Genomic DNA, 18734 nt, shown 5'->3' with positions numbered 1-18734 from the left:
ATGTGAATGTGTTTTGATTGTGGAGTTCTTATAAACTGGTGCCACACTTCTTTCAAAGGTATGTGAAGTTTGTCCCTTTATGATGTGACAAAATGCACAGTAGCTACAAGGCATGGAGTGTTCAGTAAGTGTAACTGTGGGAAGGACTGCCAGTCATCTGAATCACCACAGAGTAGAGTAAGCTATATCACACAGTCACATCATTCCCCTGACATGTCCCATGTTAAAAGGAATTTGATGATGTGAAGTAACACGAATGTTTCCAGCAATACACACCGACATGCGGGCGTGTGTGAAATAACCAGCCTCATGTGTGTCATGCCGTCTGTATAAGTAGAATTAATGCTCAGAGTAGTTGTTAGCTTCTACATACGCAAGAGCTATAAATAATACAGCTGATGCAATGGTGCAGGCATCATGAGTTAGTCAAGCAGTGTCCAAATTACCCACAGTGTAAGCAAATTGTAGTTTGTAATATAATCATATCCTGTGCTTAATCCAATTATTATAATATAAACTCAAATTAAACTGCCTTGAAAAATGTCAGGGGAAGTCATTTTAAGCAGTGATGTAAAGAAAGCTGATTAGTCGGGTCACTTACTTTTTTCCTCTTGCACCACACTGAGTCTGAAATCTCCTGCTAAATGGATTGCTTTAGATTTTTGGATTTATATTCATTAACTTTCGGGTTCTCTCCCAGCAGAGAAGATGTGAGTGTCCCAGCTTTTTCTGTTTTTACTCCTGTCCCTGGGAGAGTCTGGATCCACCACTGACCAATTACCTGTAAAACTAATGACATTTCCATCAGCCTCAGCTCAGCTGTACTTTGTGTTTGGTGCTAATTAGTCAGCAACTGAGATGTTGAAATGAACTAGTGTGAACTTGTAAACATCAAGACGTGAACACTTTTAATTTATAGTGTAAAATGTGAATAACACAAATTTGTTTTGATGAGCTTGTCAGAATAGGGATATTAGCATTTAGCTCATAGCTTGACTCCCTGATGTAGTCACTAGCATGTCTTTAAAATCTTATCTTATGGATGTACTGTAATAATACACTTAGAGTTACTTTAAAAGATCAGAAAGCAATTTGAAACATTTTGTTCTTTCCAGTCAAGTGAAAGTGAATTTCTCTTTGCAAGACCTCTTATAGACAAGACATTACATCACTTAGAATGAATGAGGGGAGTCTGTTGTATCCTCTGCTGTAAAGGCTCATTGGAGAAAGAGTAAATAGACTAAATGTTTTGACTTACACTTATACTGCATGAAAGATGTGTTCCTTGATGAGGAAAGGAGAGCTTTTACCCGTGGGTGAATGTGAGTGGAGCACTAGGCTTTGTCGACATGGTGACAGGATTGGGTTCTACCAGAATACCATTGCACTGTTTGGCTGTGGCTCATTATCTCCTTGAGAATGGCACATATTTCTGCAGCGTTTCAAAAAGGCAGGGAGGCAGGCATGTGAAGGGTAGGGGTGCATGTAGAATCCACAGTTGTTACTAAGATGCTGACTGCTGCAGCGATTCACCTGGAATCATTACATATTTAAAAGTACTCTTTGTGTAGCTGTGTTCTCAACTCCTCCGCGTCCCCCATTATATTACAATGGCGTCGCTTTTGAGGATTCTCCTACAAGACTCCACTCTGTACATTATTAAACATTTATTGTAATATATCCTGTTGTTTCCGTGTTGTATCCTGATGTCATTATCATAATGTCATATCCTTCACATTTGACTGTTATAAAAGAGCCAGTAAGGAATAAACGTCATAACTTCACAGCATGCAGAGTCTGTCTCTATTATTTAAATAGGCAGGGTTTAATTCTATACCTGAAATCAAATTGTATTTTTAATTATTTACTATTTCATAAACCATTCCCATTGTTGTTGCCCGAGGCAGGTCTTAAAATCTGTGTGTTGTTGTGTATCTGCTTCCACAGATGTGCATCTTTAACTTGTGGCTGCTGATGTGACCTACTAAATCTCTTCATCTACTGTGATTGGCCAGCTAGACCGCTCTCTTTCCAGATGTTCACGGATTGGATTATGGAATTACCACTTCTCTTGTTGAGTCACAGTATTGCTTTTTGTACACAGAAATCCTTGCAACCACACTTTTAATTACAGGCACAGATAATACTCCACAGTATATATTCCCACGTGACGCAGCTTCTTTAGGATTTGTTCAAACACAAATGTGGCAACACGAGGATATTTCATCTGCAACTGTCACCATTAAACCCTATAATCCACTACATTATATTATTTTAATGATACAAAATTGGACCTGCAAGTTAATATTTCTTAATAGTTGACAATGAATGCATGTTTTCCATGAACTAGCAGTAAACGATATACTGTATTATGTAAAGACTGCAATGTGATTTTTCAATTCCGGCATAATCTCACTGTAATGCTCCATTTGACTTTGGACTGTTGAGTACATTGACGTGTGTGTGTGTGTGTGTGTGTGTGTGTGTGTGTGTGTGTGTGTGTGTGTGTGTGTGTGTGTGTGTGTGTGTGTGTGCGTGCATGCGTGCGTGCGTGTGTGTGTGTGTGTGCGTGTTTGAGAGGGTGAGGAAGACCTTAATTAAAACTATTCTTTCAACCCAAGTGGTTGCCAAGGCAATGTGACCTTTACTCACACAGGTCCGGTTTCAGCCGTACCTGTCTCTTTGATTTTAAAACATTAAAAAATAAAATAATTTCTTCCTTTCTTTGTGCATCTGGTATAATTTTATGTATGTGGGCCTTAAGTGCATGATTATCTAGCCATACAGTGGGCTGTTGTGTTGCTTTGTTCTGTCGCAGATTCGTTAAAACCAGCCAGATGCCCTGTTTGACTAATATCTGAAGTGTCTCTAGTGGTTATCATGGTTACTGCCTCACTGCCTTCGTCAGCATTACAGCCATTGTTTTTCTTATAGAATAGTGCAGTGATGAGGCATTGTTAGTTTAATGTAATATCTTATTAAACATAATTGGTTGGTACCAGTTGGATATACAAAAGATTTATGGTCTGTTATCACAGAGACGACACTGGGAAGTCACCTCACTGTGTCCTTTATTCACAGTGAGTGTGTGATTCCCAGTCGGCCTCATTATGGCATGTCTCACTGATGGTCCTTTTCAACACTTAATGTTTGTGTGTGTGTGTGTGTGTGTGTGTGTGTGTGTGTGTGTGTGTGTGTGTGTGTGTGTGTGTGTGTGTGTGTGTGTGTGTGTGTGTGTGTGTGTGTGTGTGTGTGTGTGTGTGTGTGTGTTCTAAAAGTGTGCAATGTTTGTATAGTCTCCCAGCAGCTTGTCAGTGTAAAAGCAGATGACAGAGTGCGGAACATTCACCTAAGTGATTTTTATTTTTTTATGATTGTTTTCCCCTGCTTCAGTTTACAATTGGTCAGTATGTAGATTATTCAGCATGCAACCAATCTGATATAAATAAATGTTCCTTTTTAAAAAACATTATACATATTTCTCTCAGTGCGATATCGGTTTTGGTTTCAACATATGTTCGTGCGAAATGTTTTTCCCAACATCAAATCTGAACTCTTATACTGTCTGCTTCAGAAACTCTATGCTTTGATCAGATATTTTTTTAGACACAATGACTTTTTGCAATAGGTTTGACAAAAATCACGGAAAATGTAAATAACAGGAGTATCAGCAGAAAAAAAAAAGTTAATTCATGGTGGGTTTTATTCCAATGGCTTTAAGCTTACTAGACATTGAATATCTTACAGTGTGATAATACAGTAGGTACACAATGTGTGCTAAAATTTGAAGCACTTATATTAACTGCCATTTTAGACTTTGTGAGATTTTCATAATCACACAAAAAATAGTTAAAATGTTCCACAAAGTGCATCAGAGTCTTTACAGTGATTGTGTAAGACCTGAAAAGAACATAACCTTAATTTATCATTTCTAACACGAGTATTTACCTACTATTTCATGCCAAAAAGGCAGCTTGCTAACACAGATGCTCAAGATGAGAAGGTGCCTTAAGGTGCTTCAAGTTTTTTGCACTTGAAGTGAGAAGTCTATTTGTGATTTCATTCATGCCTTCTATGTGTTTCTATTTCTAAAGGCATGTAAAAGATTATATTTGGGCTTGTGTTAGCTTGATTGACAGGTGTCTCAGATTTAATAGTAGCTGCTTCCCTCCCCCAACCCACCTTCTAAATGGTAGCAATATCACATCCCTGTTTTTTTGCAGCGTATGATATGACCCCCTCCCCATTTGTGTCATTAGCTTTATCAGCTGTGGCCATGTTTCACCGGCAGTGTTGACACAAAGAGCACAGTGCTGAGATCTGAATCCCTGCCATTGCCCTTCACCAAAACCAGAGGTATCATTTCAGCAAGAGATTGTGTGTCAGTCGCTCAACAGACTCATATCATCACAAGCAAATCAGACATTCAAACATAGCAGAAATGTAATCATACACAGTGCATCAGTACACTCTTACTGAATTTATTATAATAGAAGAATCCATTATATGTATATTGAGAGTAGTTTGTGAGAAACCTCTAAACGCAATCACCCTCTAACGATTTCATGCACAATCACATACCTTAAACCCTTTTTGGACGAAGGCCATTTGAAGTCTCAGTGGAGGGTTCAGCACAGAGCTCCTGAGTGGAGAACACGATGGGGGATTAGATCTTTTTGAAAGTACAGATGGGAATCCTATTAAGTTAAGTGATCTCAAATTTGAATTAAAATACTGAACAATTTGGGAGTTATTTCTTGTTGAGAAATTTCCAGTCTGGTACCACTCCAACATACATGTATGCTTAAGGAGACATAGTTTAGCCAACATATTTTAACTCCACCTTCAATAGATTGGAAGCATGGGGAAACTGAACTAACCAGCTTCCTTACCAAAGGTAGCTGGTTAGTTCAACAAAATAATGTGCGGCTAAAATTCTGCTTCTACACTTTAGCTAAGTTATCTTGCTGGCTGTAGCTTCATATTTGGCATACTTATTATATAAGTAGACTTAATCTTCTCATGACAATATTTCCCATATTTACTTAAAGGAAAGTCATTAAGTGTCATAGAGTCATAATAAATATAGGCTAATGTTAATGTCTTTTCACTTGTCAGCCTAACCATCGCTTCAACAATCTGAAAGGTTTGTTCAGCACACAGCATGTTTTTTCCATGCTCATTGTCCCATCTCCATGCACTTTAGCTTTATTCATTCACCACTGCTCCCCACGCTTTTCAAATTGTCACATTATTTATTCAAGTACCTGCATCCATCATTGTGTTTTCTTCAGTGCTCTATTGTGCTTACACAGTGTTTATGACTACAAACCCAACTTAAGTGTAAATAAAAATATTCAGACTTATTTTTTTGCAAACATATTGTTGTGATCGGTCTTCCACGAGACAGAGAAATATTGAAGAACAGCACAAAAATGCCAAAGAAACTTGACCACAGACACAAGGTTTCAAACCACACATTCCTGACAACTAAAATGCTTAAAGCACCTTTCCCCAGACATTCTCATTATACAGCGCTATAGCTCTGTCCTCAGGATAAAGTTAGCTTATCTTATCATTACAGCTCGTCTATATCCCATTTAAAGCCCCATTTGCTGTAGCCAATGTCCTTCCACCATTGTAGCCGCTGGTAATGTGAGCCCAGACTCCAACCCAGGAGTAATTCCTGAATAATATCAGAGTCTGGTTTTAGCTAACTGCTAATGGTGTTAGTCATGCTTGAGTAATCCTGAATTAGCACCAGCAGGGAATTCAATAGCAGGTCTGCATGGATATGAAAGATATGTGCAGAGCAGGCTGAGTGCTAATTTGTGCAGATTTTCTGTGATGTTCTGTGCTGCTCTTTTGGACCTGGACAGTGTTTGGGCATGATACAGGACAGTAATTGCTGTTGATCTATAATTTCCTTTCATGGGCAGATTGCTCCATAGAGATTAGGAGCATCATGCTTCAAATGGAGAATGATCTTGACAAATGATATTTGGTGTAGAGCAGTAGTTTCATTTGGCCATAGTAGCAATGAAAGGCAGTTTAAAGAGAGACTGTAAAGTGTTGGCATTTTCCAATGACAAGGACAAGATTTCATCATCTATCTTATTGCTTACCAGTCAGCATTCCAGTTACCTAACTTGGACTAAAGGGGATGGAGAATAGGTCAGTGTGATGGAGAGGAGGAATATGAGGAAAAGAAAAGGGGAGGGTTACATGGGGGTGGGAGGGGTCAAGAGACGACGGAGGCAGATAACTGTGTCACCATATGTGAGGGACATTCATTAAATAGGGCATAGCCTTGGGGGGTAATAGACTAAAGCTTTACTTAACAGAATTGGCATATAAGACAGGCGCACATACAGTATTCTACAGGAGGTCAAAGTATAACCAAATTTCAAAAAAGATACATGATGCTGCAGGGTTTGAAATTTAACCCTCAGTAAAATTAGTGGGGTTGAGCTGCACAGCTCAGCAGTTCTAAATACCCAGAGTTCTACAGAAGGCTGGTGTGTCTCATTCTCGGTCTATGAATCTGCATTGCTCTTCCCTCCATCCATTAATTACATTTTCTTCTTCATCCAGACAGAACAAGTATCCACTGCCATTTGCCATACTTTTTCCACACAATTCATTTCACAAGAAACAGTCCAGGAATCCAAACGGCCATCCATCTCATAGAAGGATCTGCCTCACAGTCTTCTTTCTATATTTTCCTATTCCTAATTCTTGCGAATGTATACATTTGTTTGTGTGTCATTGTGTATGTATGTGCTTGCTTGTGTTGTTGGTATTTTTCCAGTTGGTGCAAATGCATTCAAATGCATTGATTTGTTTGGGCCCATCCCGGCACTCAGCCAAACAGGAGCACCCACTGAGCTCAAACTAGACCTTATCAGGTGTTGCTTTATATATTTATATATTCAGTGCCAGATGAGTATCAAAAAACTGAAACCTTTTTTTCCAAAATATGAACTTGCAAATTTTTATTTGCTAGAAAGGTACTAAGGACATGTTTAATGCTGTATGATGTGTGACACCACACATCATACAGCATTGAGCACATATTAGTGGGGTTGTGAGGATATTTAGTGGTTGCACTAAATATCCTCACATTTAGCGCAACCGCTAAATGTGAGGATATTGTTAATAATCTCAACATTTGGTTGAATGTGGAGTTAAATGACTCAATATACCTGTAAAATATCAGTTATGATCAACTTTTTGTGATTCTTTGTCTTTCTCTATTTTATCCTTGTGCATTTTTCTGATTTGTTTTTTTGTTTTTGTTTCAATTATTTTTCGTGGTGGTTGTTTGTTTTTTTTTTGCATTCCATAAATCAATTTGCTAGTGATGTGTTTACTTGAACAATAAGTCAAATGTTAAGTTGCTTCTAGTTATAAATAATGTGTAGTGTTCATGAATTATGTAAAGCATTCTGGTTTCACGTCTGTGTTCTGCTCTCACTCAGAAACACTTTTAACCACCTGAGTTAGCTCTGATCAACTTATTGGAGAAGTACTCACCCAACACCATGAAGTTAGCAACAAGATACTGAACTAGTGAAGCAGTTAACAAACAAGTAATGTCGGAATAAAACACATCAAGCCTTTTGTCTGCATGCCACACGCACTTTTTTTTCCTCGCCTTTCACGTCACTCTTGACCCACTGCTCTATCACATCATCATTCTCTCTCTGTCATCTCCTGCCATCAGATACTTTGCCTGTGAGCAGATTGTGTAGATTCCTATGTCTGCCTGTGACTTTGTGCTAACTCTACCTAAAGGGAACTGCTAAGATCTCTAGGTTATGTCATGGGCATGCAGCATACATAGGTGGGACATTCATGCCTCCTTTCACTTGGCTCCATATACATATCAGAAATAGAAGCATGCATTTTCTTGTGGTGACATGTGACAGTGGTTATATACTGTATACTTCAGTGGTGTGATGTTGCTAACTTGAATGCTTAAATGTCAATTTTTACAGTGGCATCCTCTAAATTAAGACATGAAACCACACATTTGTATCTTTTATGCACACTTTTAAATATATGCACGTTTGTTTTAAGTCATGGCAACAGACAAAGCATTGTGTGTGCGCCTGACAAAGATCTGTTGAATCAGATTTTTTATCTGCAGCTGGCCAGTGGTTTCTAGAGTCTGTGCTGCTTATAAATACAGAGTGTGTCCTCTGTCTGTTGGACTTATTTCTGGAGAGGAAATGGTACGTGTCTCTCTGCCAGCATATGGCTTCTCATGCATCTTAATATCTCACATCTCTACGCAGAACCCAAGGACAGAGAAGTAGTCTGGAATAGAGACATCTGTCTGTTGGGGTCACTCGTGTCAGAGGGACAGAAGCAAGGAGAGGAGGAGAGGAGGGGAGGATGCAAGGGGATAAGAGCATGCAGCAGATGAGATGTAAAAGAAAAAGAAGGAGCATTAACTGAAAGAAAAAAGGGATTGTGGAAGAAAAGATAACTATAGCATAGATACAAAGATTCACAGAAATAAAATCATGTGCCCAGTGAGGGTACCACTCATTCTACATTTACACAATCAATGACAAAAGGAATTTTATTTTGTTGTAAAATTAAGTCTTTTGAAAGGAGTCTGGTGGTATTAGTGCGATACATCCTTCCTGACTAGTTCATATATATGCATATACACATAAAGCTGTCAGTATTTGTTTAGTTGTGTACCCCACATGTGCAGCACCTTCTGGTGAAGTTTTCAAGGGATTTGCTAAGCGGGTCACTCCCTGGCCTCTGTCTGGCTAACCATGGTACACTCCCATAATGCCTTTCAGTGCTAATGCTAAGCTCACATTGATCCCAAAACGTATTACTCATCCGTCATTTGGTCTTTCAGAATCAGCACAGTTTGGTAGATGTGGTGTTCAGTTTTCTGACACTGATGTCCAGGCACTGCAGTTTAGTTTTTTATTGTTGATGTCAGAGTTGGATTAAATACAGTACATACAAAATTAGCATTATGGGGATATTTGAGTCATTTTAATTATTTGCCTTATTATTATTTTTACTATTATAATTTTTTTTTAAATTATTATTATTACAGTACTGTATTTGATTACATGTAATTGCTGCATCAGCATTGTATAGAGGTATTAATTACACCCCCTGGTCATAATGAATGATGTAATGCATGATCATAGTTATGTTTGTATGTGTGTGTGCGTGCATGTGTGCGTGTGTGTGTGTGCACCTGATGTGCACTGTTCCTCTGTCCAGCATCAGGGACAGCGCTCCAGTTGGGATTAAGGTTTTGCTTGGTTGTGGCTGCACTCCATTTGAAAAATCAGGATTTGGATTTGAGAGAGGAGCACAAGGGGAGGTGTTATGTCATCCCCAGTTTGAGTAATGCAGCTCATAAATGAGAGGGAAGAAGGAGGAATGGAGACTAAGAGAGTTATGAGCTAAAAGATTGGACACTGCTGCCCTAGTGTTGATGCTGAAAATGTTGCAGTCACATAATTTGCCAACATGAAAAACATGAAGAGGTTTATCATTTTCAAATTCTTTACCTCTGAGTTACTGTACGACTCCTCAGTTTTCTCTGTTTGCACTTCTCAGGACAGCCCATGCCAGGACAAAGAGTGAAGCTGCAGAGCAGGCTGCCCTCTCTGCTCTGCATGATTCTGAAATTGCCAGGGCAGTTGCCAGAGAGCTGTCCCCCAACTTCTACCAACCAGGTAACCTTTAACTACCAGCCTTCATTCACAGACATACAGCACAGTTTGCCTAGAGAGTTTGGATCCTCTCTTGCTTTCTGAGTAAGAAATATGAAGAGCTGCCAGGTGTGTGTGTGTGTGGGGGGGGGTATTTTGCATTGCCACATTAAATGTGATTTTGTATTGTTGTTGCATTTCCAGCAATTACTATACTTTAGCTATGTGAACTACTTCTTGGATAACTCTTGAACCTGCTCCATGTCAAGTTTTAAATATGATTTTCAGTCATTTTAGACCTGACTAACCAAGAGATAAAGTTGCAACGCTTGCTATGGGAGTCACAGGGGCACCCTATAATAAACGAGTGGTTCACCCCCAACGGGGCGACATTTACACAGACAGTTATTTTAAATCTGCCCTCATCTCCTCTATCATCTAGCTGTTTTTAGGAATAGGACAACTGGTTAGAGGTTGTGTATTTTGTATGAATAGTCATGTTTGCACCATTTTGATGGTTTTTTTTTTGTCTTGAACACCAAAATCTGCACAAAAGTGCAGATTTTGGTGTCCCACAGTTAAAATCAAACACAAGATGAATTGAGGGTGACTTCTACCAACACAATGGAGGACTCTGTTTGTGTGTAGACAAAGCAGAACCAGGTTGAAATGGAGTACTGTATTTTGGACGCAAGCCTTTTCGTTGCTCTGAAAGGGCTGTTGTAACTGCTTAGAAATACTTGTTAAAATTTGCAGCCGTAAATTCTGCCAAAAAGAAGTGAGAAAAGCAAAATGTTTCTGTTCTGTCAGTGGTGTTTTTTCTCAGTTCACACCAGTCTTGTGCTTTATTAGAGTGCAGAAGTGTTTCACAGGTGTATGAGGGGAGGACTCCTGCTGCTACTGAGCAGTGTTAATGTTTGTCCTGCTTTGAGTTTGACAGGCGCATTGCCATACTCCACAGCAGATCCCAGCATAGGGTGTTGACTTGACTGTTTAGTTCATTTACAAGGTCAGAGAGTTTTACAGAGCAATGGTGAATAAATAGTGAGGGATGCAAATCCTTTTTTGTCAAACTGTTTGACATGCATTCGTTCAGAGGTGAAATAAAAAGGCATTGAAAGGCTAACAGTCAAAATGCATTAGTAAAAAAAATAAATAAATAAAAACAACAACTGACCAGATGGACATGGTTATACTGTAGAAGTTTGAAATTCTTGTATTGAATTTACAAAAAAAATTTCCATACCCATAATTTCAATGGATTTTTCTATTAACATTTGTTCTGTTAATATTGCTTAAAAGTGACAACATATTTAGAAATGCTATGACATACATTTCTTGTTTATTTTTATTTATAGTGTAAGATCTATACCGGCCTCCTCTTCCAGTGCCATATATTTAGGTCTGTGAGCTTGTCGACCTTGGACCATTGCCAGAAGCCACGACAAAATAGTGGGTGACAAATAGATTGACAATGAGTCCCATTCAAGTATGTCCCTGCGCTAAGCCACAGAAATGGCTGACGGAGCCAGAGACATCCTGCGTCTTGTTTGTGTTGTGGAAAACAGTGGTCATGCTTGGCAGGTCGAGTGATCTCTGCGAAGACAGTTTCCTTTCCCTATAAGTCGGGTCATGAATGAGAAAGTCGACGATGTCGTGATTACGTACAGGGACGTCTGAACTGCAGCATTCAAATGTTCTGCTGCATAAGTGATCTGGTAATCAAATCCAAAAGCCAGACAGGCAAACCCTTTTTCCATAGACTCATTTTATGTCTACTTTATGAAAGCACTAATGAGGAATGACCTACTTTGTGGTTTGTTTGCAATGGGTTTTTTTTTTTTCCTTTTGAAGGTTGTATCATGTTTTACTGTAAACACTTGCCTCTATTTGCAGCGTCCTGGCAAAATAACCTCTGCTGCTAACTTAAAAAACAGTATTGCGTTCTTTCAAGAAATCGAACATGTAGATGAAGACTCCAGATCACCCTGTGTATCCCTAATGCTGCAGTGGGACAGAGCTGTTCAGTCTACTTACCTAGCAATAGAAGGAATTTGGGTGACTCTCCCATACTAATCTGCTTTGCTTCCTCTATGTCTACCTCCACAGTGGAAATATTCTCACTTACAACCGTCTCTTATCTTGTAATAAGTCCTCCAGGGAAATGACCAGGGGTCTAAACCTCTTGTTGTTTGTAATTGTCATTTCAAACTCATGTCAGATTATCACCCAGATTCAGAGTGTGTACTTCAAAAGGGAAAAGAGGGTCACAGGGAACAGGACTCTGACCTTTATGATTGGTTCACATACAGCACCCTGGAGTGGGAGCAGTGAGGGTTAGCTAGGTGTGGTCTATGTTGTGACGTTAATTGGGCTATATTTGGTGTGCACTGGGGTCTAATGGAGACATAGCTGAAATCCTTATGTACTGAGAAGAGCTCAGCCCTGCACTTGTCCCTCTCAAGGCCTGACGCAGAGCAGCTGTCCTTTCCTTCAACTGGTCACTGGGGGCATGGAGGGCAGGGGTGGGGTAAGAGGCTGGGGGGCCCAGCAGGGATCCCACACCACCCTGTTTGACCCAGTCAAGGTACACTTAGACCAGGTGGGACCATAAAAGCCTGGGCCTGTCAGAGAGCAGGTGCTGCTTTGCATTCACAGCAGCAGGTGAGGCAAAATAAATTTCAAAACAGTAGTTGAAGTTTAAAGTCATTCAGCAACTTATGAATTTCAGCAATGAAGCAAATAAAGCCTTTCTCTATTTGTGGAATTTGTGTAAATTATAGTAAGAGGAAGGATGGGACAACGAATTCATAATGCTGGTGAAAACTGTGATAATTTTGGGCTTGAAGTGGATCAGAGGTTTATTAAGCTTCCAAGAAACATGAAAGATATTGTTGTTGTTTTTCCAACTGAGCTTTTTTCTGACTATGCAATTGTAAATTTGTCAAATGGAAAGTTTATATTTTGAAGAGTATGTAATGTTTTCCTCCCTTCCCTTCTCTGGATTTGACTCTTTTCATGCAGTGTCTTCAATCATATGTCAGTTCATGTGAACATGAGGCACTCCATGTTCTTTGTGTGCTTCCAGTCAGAGACAAAGCATCAAAATACAATGACATTCACTCAACCAGTATTCAAATACAATGGGTGATCATTATTTGCATGTGAGAAGAGAGAGAGAGAGAGCGTGCGTGCATATGTGTGTGTGTGTGTGTGTGTGTGTGTGTGTGTGTGTGTGTGTGTGTGTGTGTGTGTGTGTGTGTGTGTGTGTGTGTAGAAAAAATGGTAAAAGAAGTCATCTGGACAAACAACAGCTTCTCTTGGCCCATCTACTGCTGTGAGTAGGATGAAGAAAGAGAAAATCAGGCTACAAATTGATTCGTGAATGTAAATGCAATTTTACAGTGTAAGGAGCATACTGAGAACTCACAGACTGTATATAAAGACATGATATCAGTCTTGATATGTGAATAAAATAACAGAAATAAATGCATTTTACATTTGCAATGCCCTGGGAAACAATGTATTTCACTATATGTTTTATGACATTATGATTATATACACATACAGATGAATGCTTATCTGCAGGTAAAGGCCATTCTGAAACCAGCTGTCATTGTTTATATGGCATCAGTTAGGTCAGGTTTTGATTGTCAGCATCATGAAAAAGATTTAAATGGTGGATGTAGAGTTTTCCTTTCACTTAATGATTACCCTTTCAATTCTGGGGCTGAAGCTTCCCTAATGCGGTTCAGCTCATATCAAGGGCAGGAGGGGTTAAGCTTTAACAGCCGATCTGCTGTACTTTGTGTGTGTGTGTGTGTGTGTGTGTGTGTGTGTGTGTGTGTGTGTGCGTGCGTGCGTGCGTGCGTGCGTGTGTGTCAGCCCATGTGAAAAAATGTACTGTGGATTAAAATGAATAGAACTGAAAAAAATGCATTTTAAACAAGACAGTCAGAGACTGCAACATCCTGCGACTTAAACGGACCTACTTCCAGGGTAGGTCAGGGTACCCTGAAAGTAGTACCTGACTAGTGCATAGCTTTGACCTTTCAGGGTGGGTCGAAGCCATGCACTAGCTTTGACCATAAATCAAAACTAGTAAATAGGTAGATCAAAGCACTAGCTTTGATCTACCAAATCAAAGCACTAGCTTTGATCTATAGTGTTACTCACATTGGGCATCTACCTCATCTTTATGTGGTTCCTGAGTGTACAAAAGTTGAAATTTGACTTTGACCTGGTTTTCTCAAAGTCAAGGTCATCATCTCATTTTCATCCCCTTTGCCGCCCGAGTAATGTGCTTTTTGTTTCATCTTTCTATCTGCAACGGTTGCGAAGATATTTGGTGGACTAACGAACGGACAGGCGGACAAACTTACAATTACAATACATCACCGCTTTGAAACGGGATGTAACAAAAGCTTATATTATATTCTCAGAGTTACAACGATGAGAATAAAACAAGTCACAAGAAATTATATATATATATATATATACAAAATACATATGTACACATATATATAGATATAATGTGTGTGCATAAATAATCATAACAATGATATACTTCACATATAAAATTGCCTGTAAATAGGGCCTTCTATAGATGTTTGGATGTAACTAATACCATGCCCGACTTTGATGACCCTCTTTGAGGGGCTGGAGCCTCAGCCCAGCTGACCAGTGTTCGGATGAAAGAAACACCACAGCCCTTTGGGTAACTGATTCCCAGTGCAGGTTCCAGCTGACTTGTTAGGATTCCTTGGTAGAGTCGATGTAATAAATCTTTGCTCACTCATCACAGCAAGGTCGAAATGTGCCAGAGTATCTACCAAACAACCACAACCAAGATTTGTCAAAGAAGATCCTTCTGCAGCTTGGCTTCCAATGTGCTCTGTGGTCAATGTGTGTGAGGCTGGGAGTTATTTAGTGCTGAAAACCATTCAGAAAATGCATGGGGCCTATGGCAGGAATGTGTCCCCAAACAGTGTGGAACTGCTTAAGCCTGCCCATGAAGCCTCAACTCTTACTGAGTTATGGTGTGAAATTAAGCTGGGCAGATATATTAAGGCCAGCAGATGTTCAAATGTCCCCCTCTCTCTTTGTAGTGGGTCTTACTGGTCGTAGCAGTTATGAAACAAATTAAGAATGCCATGCAGCAGAAAAATACTTTCGGCTTACGAGTACTGAGGCACAAAAGATTCTGCAATAAGGCTGTGTACCCTGATATGAGACGGGATTTACTTGTTCCCTCCTGGACTTGATTTCTGCACGGTTGTTACTAGAGGTGTTAATTGTCATATCTAAATTCATACAACAACCATTAAACTGCACTGTCAAATCTACATTCCAAATGTTTTATCAAATTGCAATGTGTAAACTTAATAAGCATGCATTCAAGCGCTGTCAGGTAAATCCTTTTGATTGATCTGTAGGATTAAAAAGCCCAATAGCTCAATCACATAATGCAGTTTAGCGCAGTAACCTTTCTCCAGACTCAGTCTTTCTGTTTCAAATTGACTATATGTTTGGCTGAGGATCCTGTGCCGGCCATCTGATGCACTTGAAAACAAAGAAGCATTGTCCTTGTGTTAGTCACACTGACAAGATGTAATTTAGTTGAAATAGGAAAAAAGCAAACAAAGACCCTGATGTCCCTAATAAATATTAATTCAGGACAGAACAAAAGGGACAGATAATGTGCAATTTTTCTCACATGTGAAGAGGCATTCAGATTCAGACTTGGGTGCTGTTATCCACACGTCAGATGACATATTGTCTGTGATGAAAATTAAACTAGTAAAAAGTACAGTAAAAGAAAAAACAAACAGGAGTGCAAATTTATTCTAGATGCAGTTATAACATCGTTGTCTGCATCAACTAATCCAAACCGACAGTCCATAAACTCCAGATGGAGAGTCTGGAATTAAGTGGATGCTGAGAATTGATCGGACAGGGTGCTTTTCCAAGAAAACAAAACTGATTAAAGAGAATGATTGATGATGGAGAGGAGCCCTCAGAAGAGGCTCTCTTTCAGAAATGGAGTTAGTGACCCTGCATTAATCAGTCCAGTTTTCATTGCCTTAGTCTTTGCAGAATAATTGCATATAAATATCCTAATGTTGATTCATGAATATTTCATTTTGAAAGTGCAAGTTTGCTTATAGCCTCTGTTATGAAGAGCAGGTTTTGAGGAGGAGCTGAAGGATCGGGAAATGGGAGGAGCTAGAGGCTGGACAACTTATAAATTGGATAGAGACTAGGTGTGTCCTTCCCATTTACCATGCAGATTGCCATACCTCACCTGACAGAAATGTTTGTCTGCATTATTATTATTGTTATTATTATTGTTATAATAATAATAATAATAATAATAATAATAATAATAATAATAATAATAATAATAATAATAATAATAATAATAATAATAATAATAATAATAATAATAATAATAATAATTCACACTTTATTGATCCCCAGAGGGGAAATTTTCTTCTCACTCTCAGTACATGCATATATGTATGTGTTAGTCTTATTACATCACACAGTATTGTGAACAAGGCCCCTGAAATACAGCACACTAGGGGCCTGTAATCATGCAATTAGTCCAGGGGAGGAAGAGTGACGGGTCGCGCACAGAGGTCGCGCCCCAAATAAGCAGCTTGTAGTGGGGACGGCGCCTTGCTCAAGGGTGCTTCGGTAGTGGCTGTGAGGTGAGCTGACACCTTCCACTGTCAGCTCACACTCCAAGGGATGTCACGGCGAGAGCGGGCATCGATCCACCGATGGCCATGCGATCCGTCTTCAAGACATCTGCTCTACCCCTGAGCCACTGCCGCCCCAGTTATCATATAAAGACCAGCCTTCATTCTGTCAGCCCCGTTGATTCATCTGCTGCCCTTAAAGTAATGATAAATTGCAACAAAAGGACTCTTGAGTGTTTCCATGTGCCTGACTGCACAGCCATAGTGTTCGTCAAAGTCCCTGCAATCAGCCCACCTGCATCATCTCCGTACACAAGTATTTTATATGGTCCTTCTAGCCGGATGTGGCCGTGCACTGCTTGTGCCATATAGTACTGTGGCAATGGGATAATTGGCTTTGATTTTTGGCTTCCTCTTCTTCCCATAGTGATGAGTTTCCATCCGTCGGTTGTAACTGACTTGTGGTGTTAATATCTGGCACTCTGCCTCAGTTTCCAGCCAGGTAGCAAAGTCGACAAGGTTGTATGAAGTTCCTGGATGGGTGGTACAGACACAACGAGCATAGTTGGTAACCAACTCTGGAGGCAACTTAGCCAGAAGGTTCTGCACATGGGAAGCACAAGCCAACTATGCTTGTCCTTCAACACTTCTTAAAGACTGTAGCATACTGACAAGTGCTCTCAAACTCCGCTGGCAAAATCACTGAAGCCTCTACAGTCACCAGTTCGAGGGGGGGGGGGGCTTGAATTGCATTTATTTCACTAAGTACCAACTGATGGGGCTGGCCATAACGTTGTTGCAGGGCAGCTAGTGCACGGGTGAAAGGATGTGGGCTTTTGGCGTAGGAGAGTGCAAGGCGGCGAGCAGAATCCAGCTTTAGATGATCAAGCAGTATATGATATTTAAACTGTTAAGGTTCATCTGGGGATAGAAGGTTATGGAGGGCCATCATAGAGAATTCCTGTGGGTCATCATGAACAAAATGAGGGAATGAAGGCCTTCATTGCGGGACCGGTAAGCAGTAAGCTGGCCATGTGATCACTGACTCTACAGGTTGCTGTAGCACATCAGGATGGAGGGGAGCAGCTGCCTGTGGGTGTGGAGGCTGCGGAAGGGCACCAACTGCAGCTGGTATTTGGTGACTTGAAGGAACAGCACTATAAGTATATAGTGGAGGGAAAGGATGGACACCAGTGACAGCTTGTAATTGTTGCAGATGGAGAGCCCCAGTGGCAGGTTGAGTCTGTTGTGGAGCTGCCACAGTAGATTGAGACTGAGGGAAAGAAGGAACATCAACAGTAGCTGATCTAATTTGAACTGGAGGATATGGGGGGCTTGGGTAAGGAAGCTGCCGGTCGGAGGGCTCCATCACCGTAGTCGGCTGTGCTGCAGGTTGTGTCGAACCAGGGGGTACTACACAGGAGGCTAAGGAGGCATCATGTGGGGGAAGGCTTGATGCTGGAACTGCATATGAAGTAGGAGCAGGGACGGAGAGCCTCTGTAGCTGTGGTACCTCACAACGGGAGGGAGGCACATGCAGCGATGCATTACCCACAGAGGAAATAGGAGGTTCAGCCTCAACTAATCCCAATGGTATCCGAGCTTGGGATTTAGGAATGGAGGTGCTTGGTACTGCAGGATGCATCAGGTTAAGTGAAGGTGCTACATTGGCGGCATCAAAATATTCTAGGTGGGGGGCAGAATGGTTTAAACTCTGATTATGTAAGGGAGGTTCAGAAGTCTGGATCAGAGAATGGGACCCGGATGGTTGTGGTGGAGGCTCTGGTGTAGGCAACAAGGATATAGTTGGTAGACGGAGAGATGAGCAGCTGTGAGCAGGAGGAAACTGGAACCTATGGTAAGGATGTGTGGCTTGCAAATCATGCTGCTCCAAACAATTGCAAATTTCCTCCAAGCAAAGACTGACCAACTTGACAAGAGCGATCATGCTCTTTAGTAGGGTGGTTGTTGGGGGCTGGAGAAGCATCTGTCGGGACCTCAGCTGAGGTAGTAGAACTTAAGGGAGAGTTGATGGCATTCTGCCGGTTAGTTAAAACTTGTACTGAGGCTGTAAGCTGAATCATCATTCTACGAAGTTCTTCAACATCATTTTGTATGTTCGCCAACTCCCTTTGAGGCGGTTGAGCGGTTGTTAAGTGGCTCTCCCTTGGTTGGCTCTCCTTAATCTGGTAACGAGCTGGAGCTGCCGCAGCTACTCCTTGGCCTTGTGGATCTGCAGGTGGTTGGCTAGGCAGGGATGTTGCATAACTAACCAGCATACTGTGTGCTATAGTCAGCCAAATGAGATGGGGGTTGAGGTTGTCCCCTT

At 40.6% G+C, this 18734-nt stretch overlaps 1 protein-coding gene across 1 annotated transcript in view; it reads left to right on the top strand.

Annotated features, from left to right (window-relative positions):
- Positions 1-18734, top strand: part of jph1a (junctophilin 1a) — a 32867-nt gene that overhangs the window by 8325 nt on the left and 5808 nt on the right. The window contains exon 4 of the mRNA XM_068343714.1: positions 9607-9725. Within this exon, the coding sequence (XP_068199815.1) occupies positions 9607-9725 (119 nt within the window). The remainder of the gene's footprint in view (positions 1-9606; positions 9726-18734) is intronic.

The sequence above is a fragment of the Antennarius striatus genome, chromosome 20 (assembly GCF_040054535.1).
Source record: "Antennarius striatus isolate MH-2024 chromosome 20, ASM4005453v1, whole genome shotgun sequence".
Taxonomy (NCBI): Eukaryota; Metazoa; Chordata; class Actinopteri; order Lophiiformes; family Antennariidae; genus Antennarius; species Antennarius striatus.
Note: the sequence above shows the minus strand (reverse complement) of the source record. Positions and strands in the feature narration are given on the sequence as shown.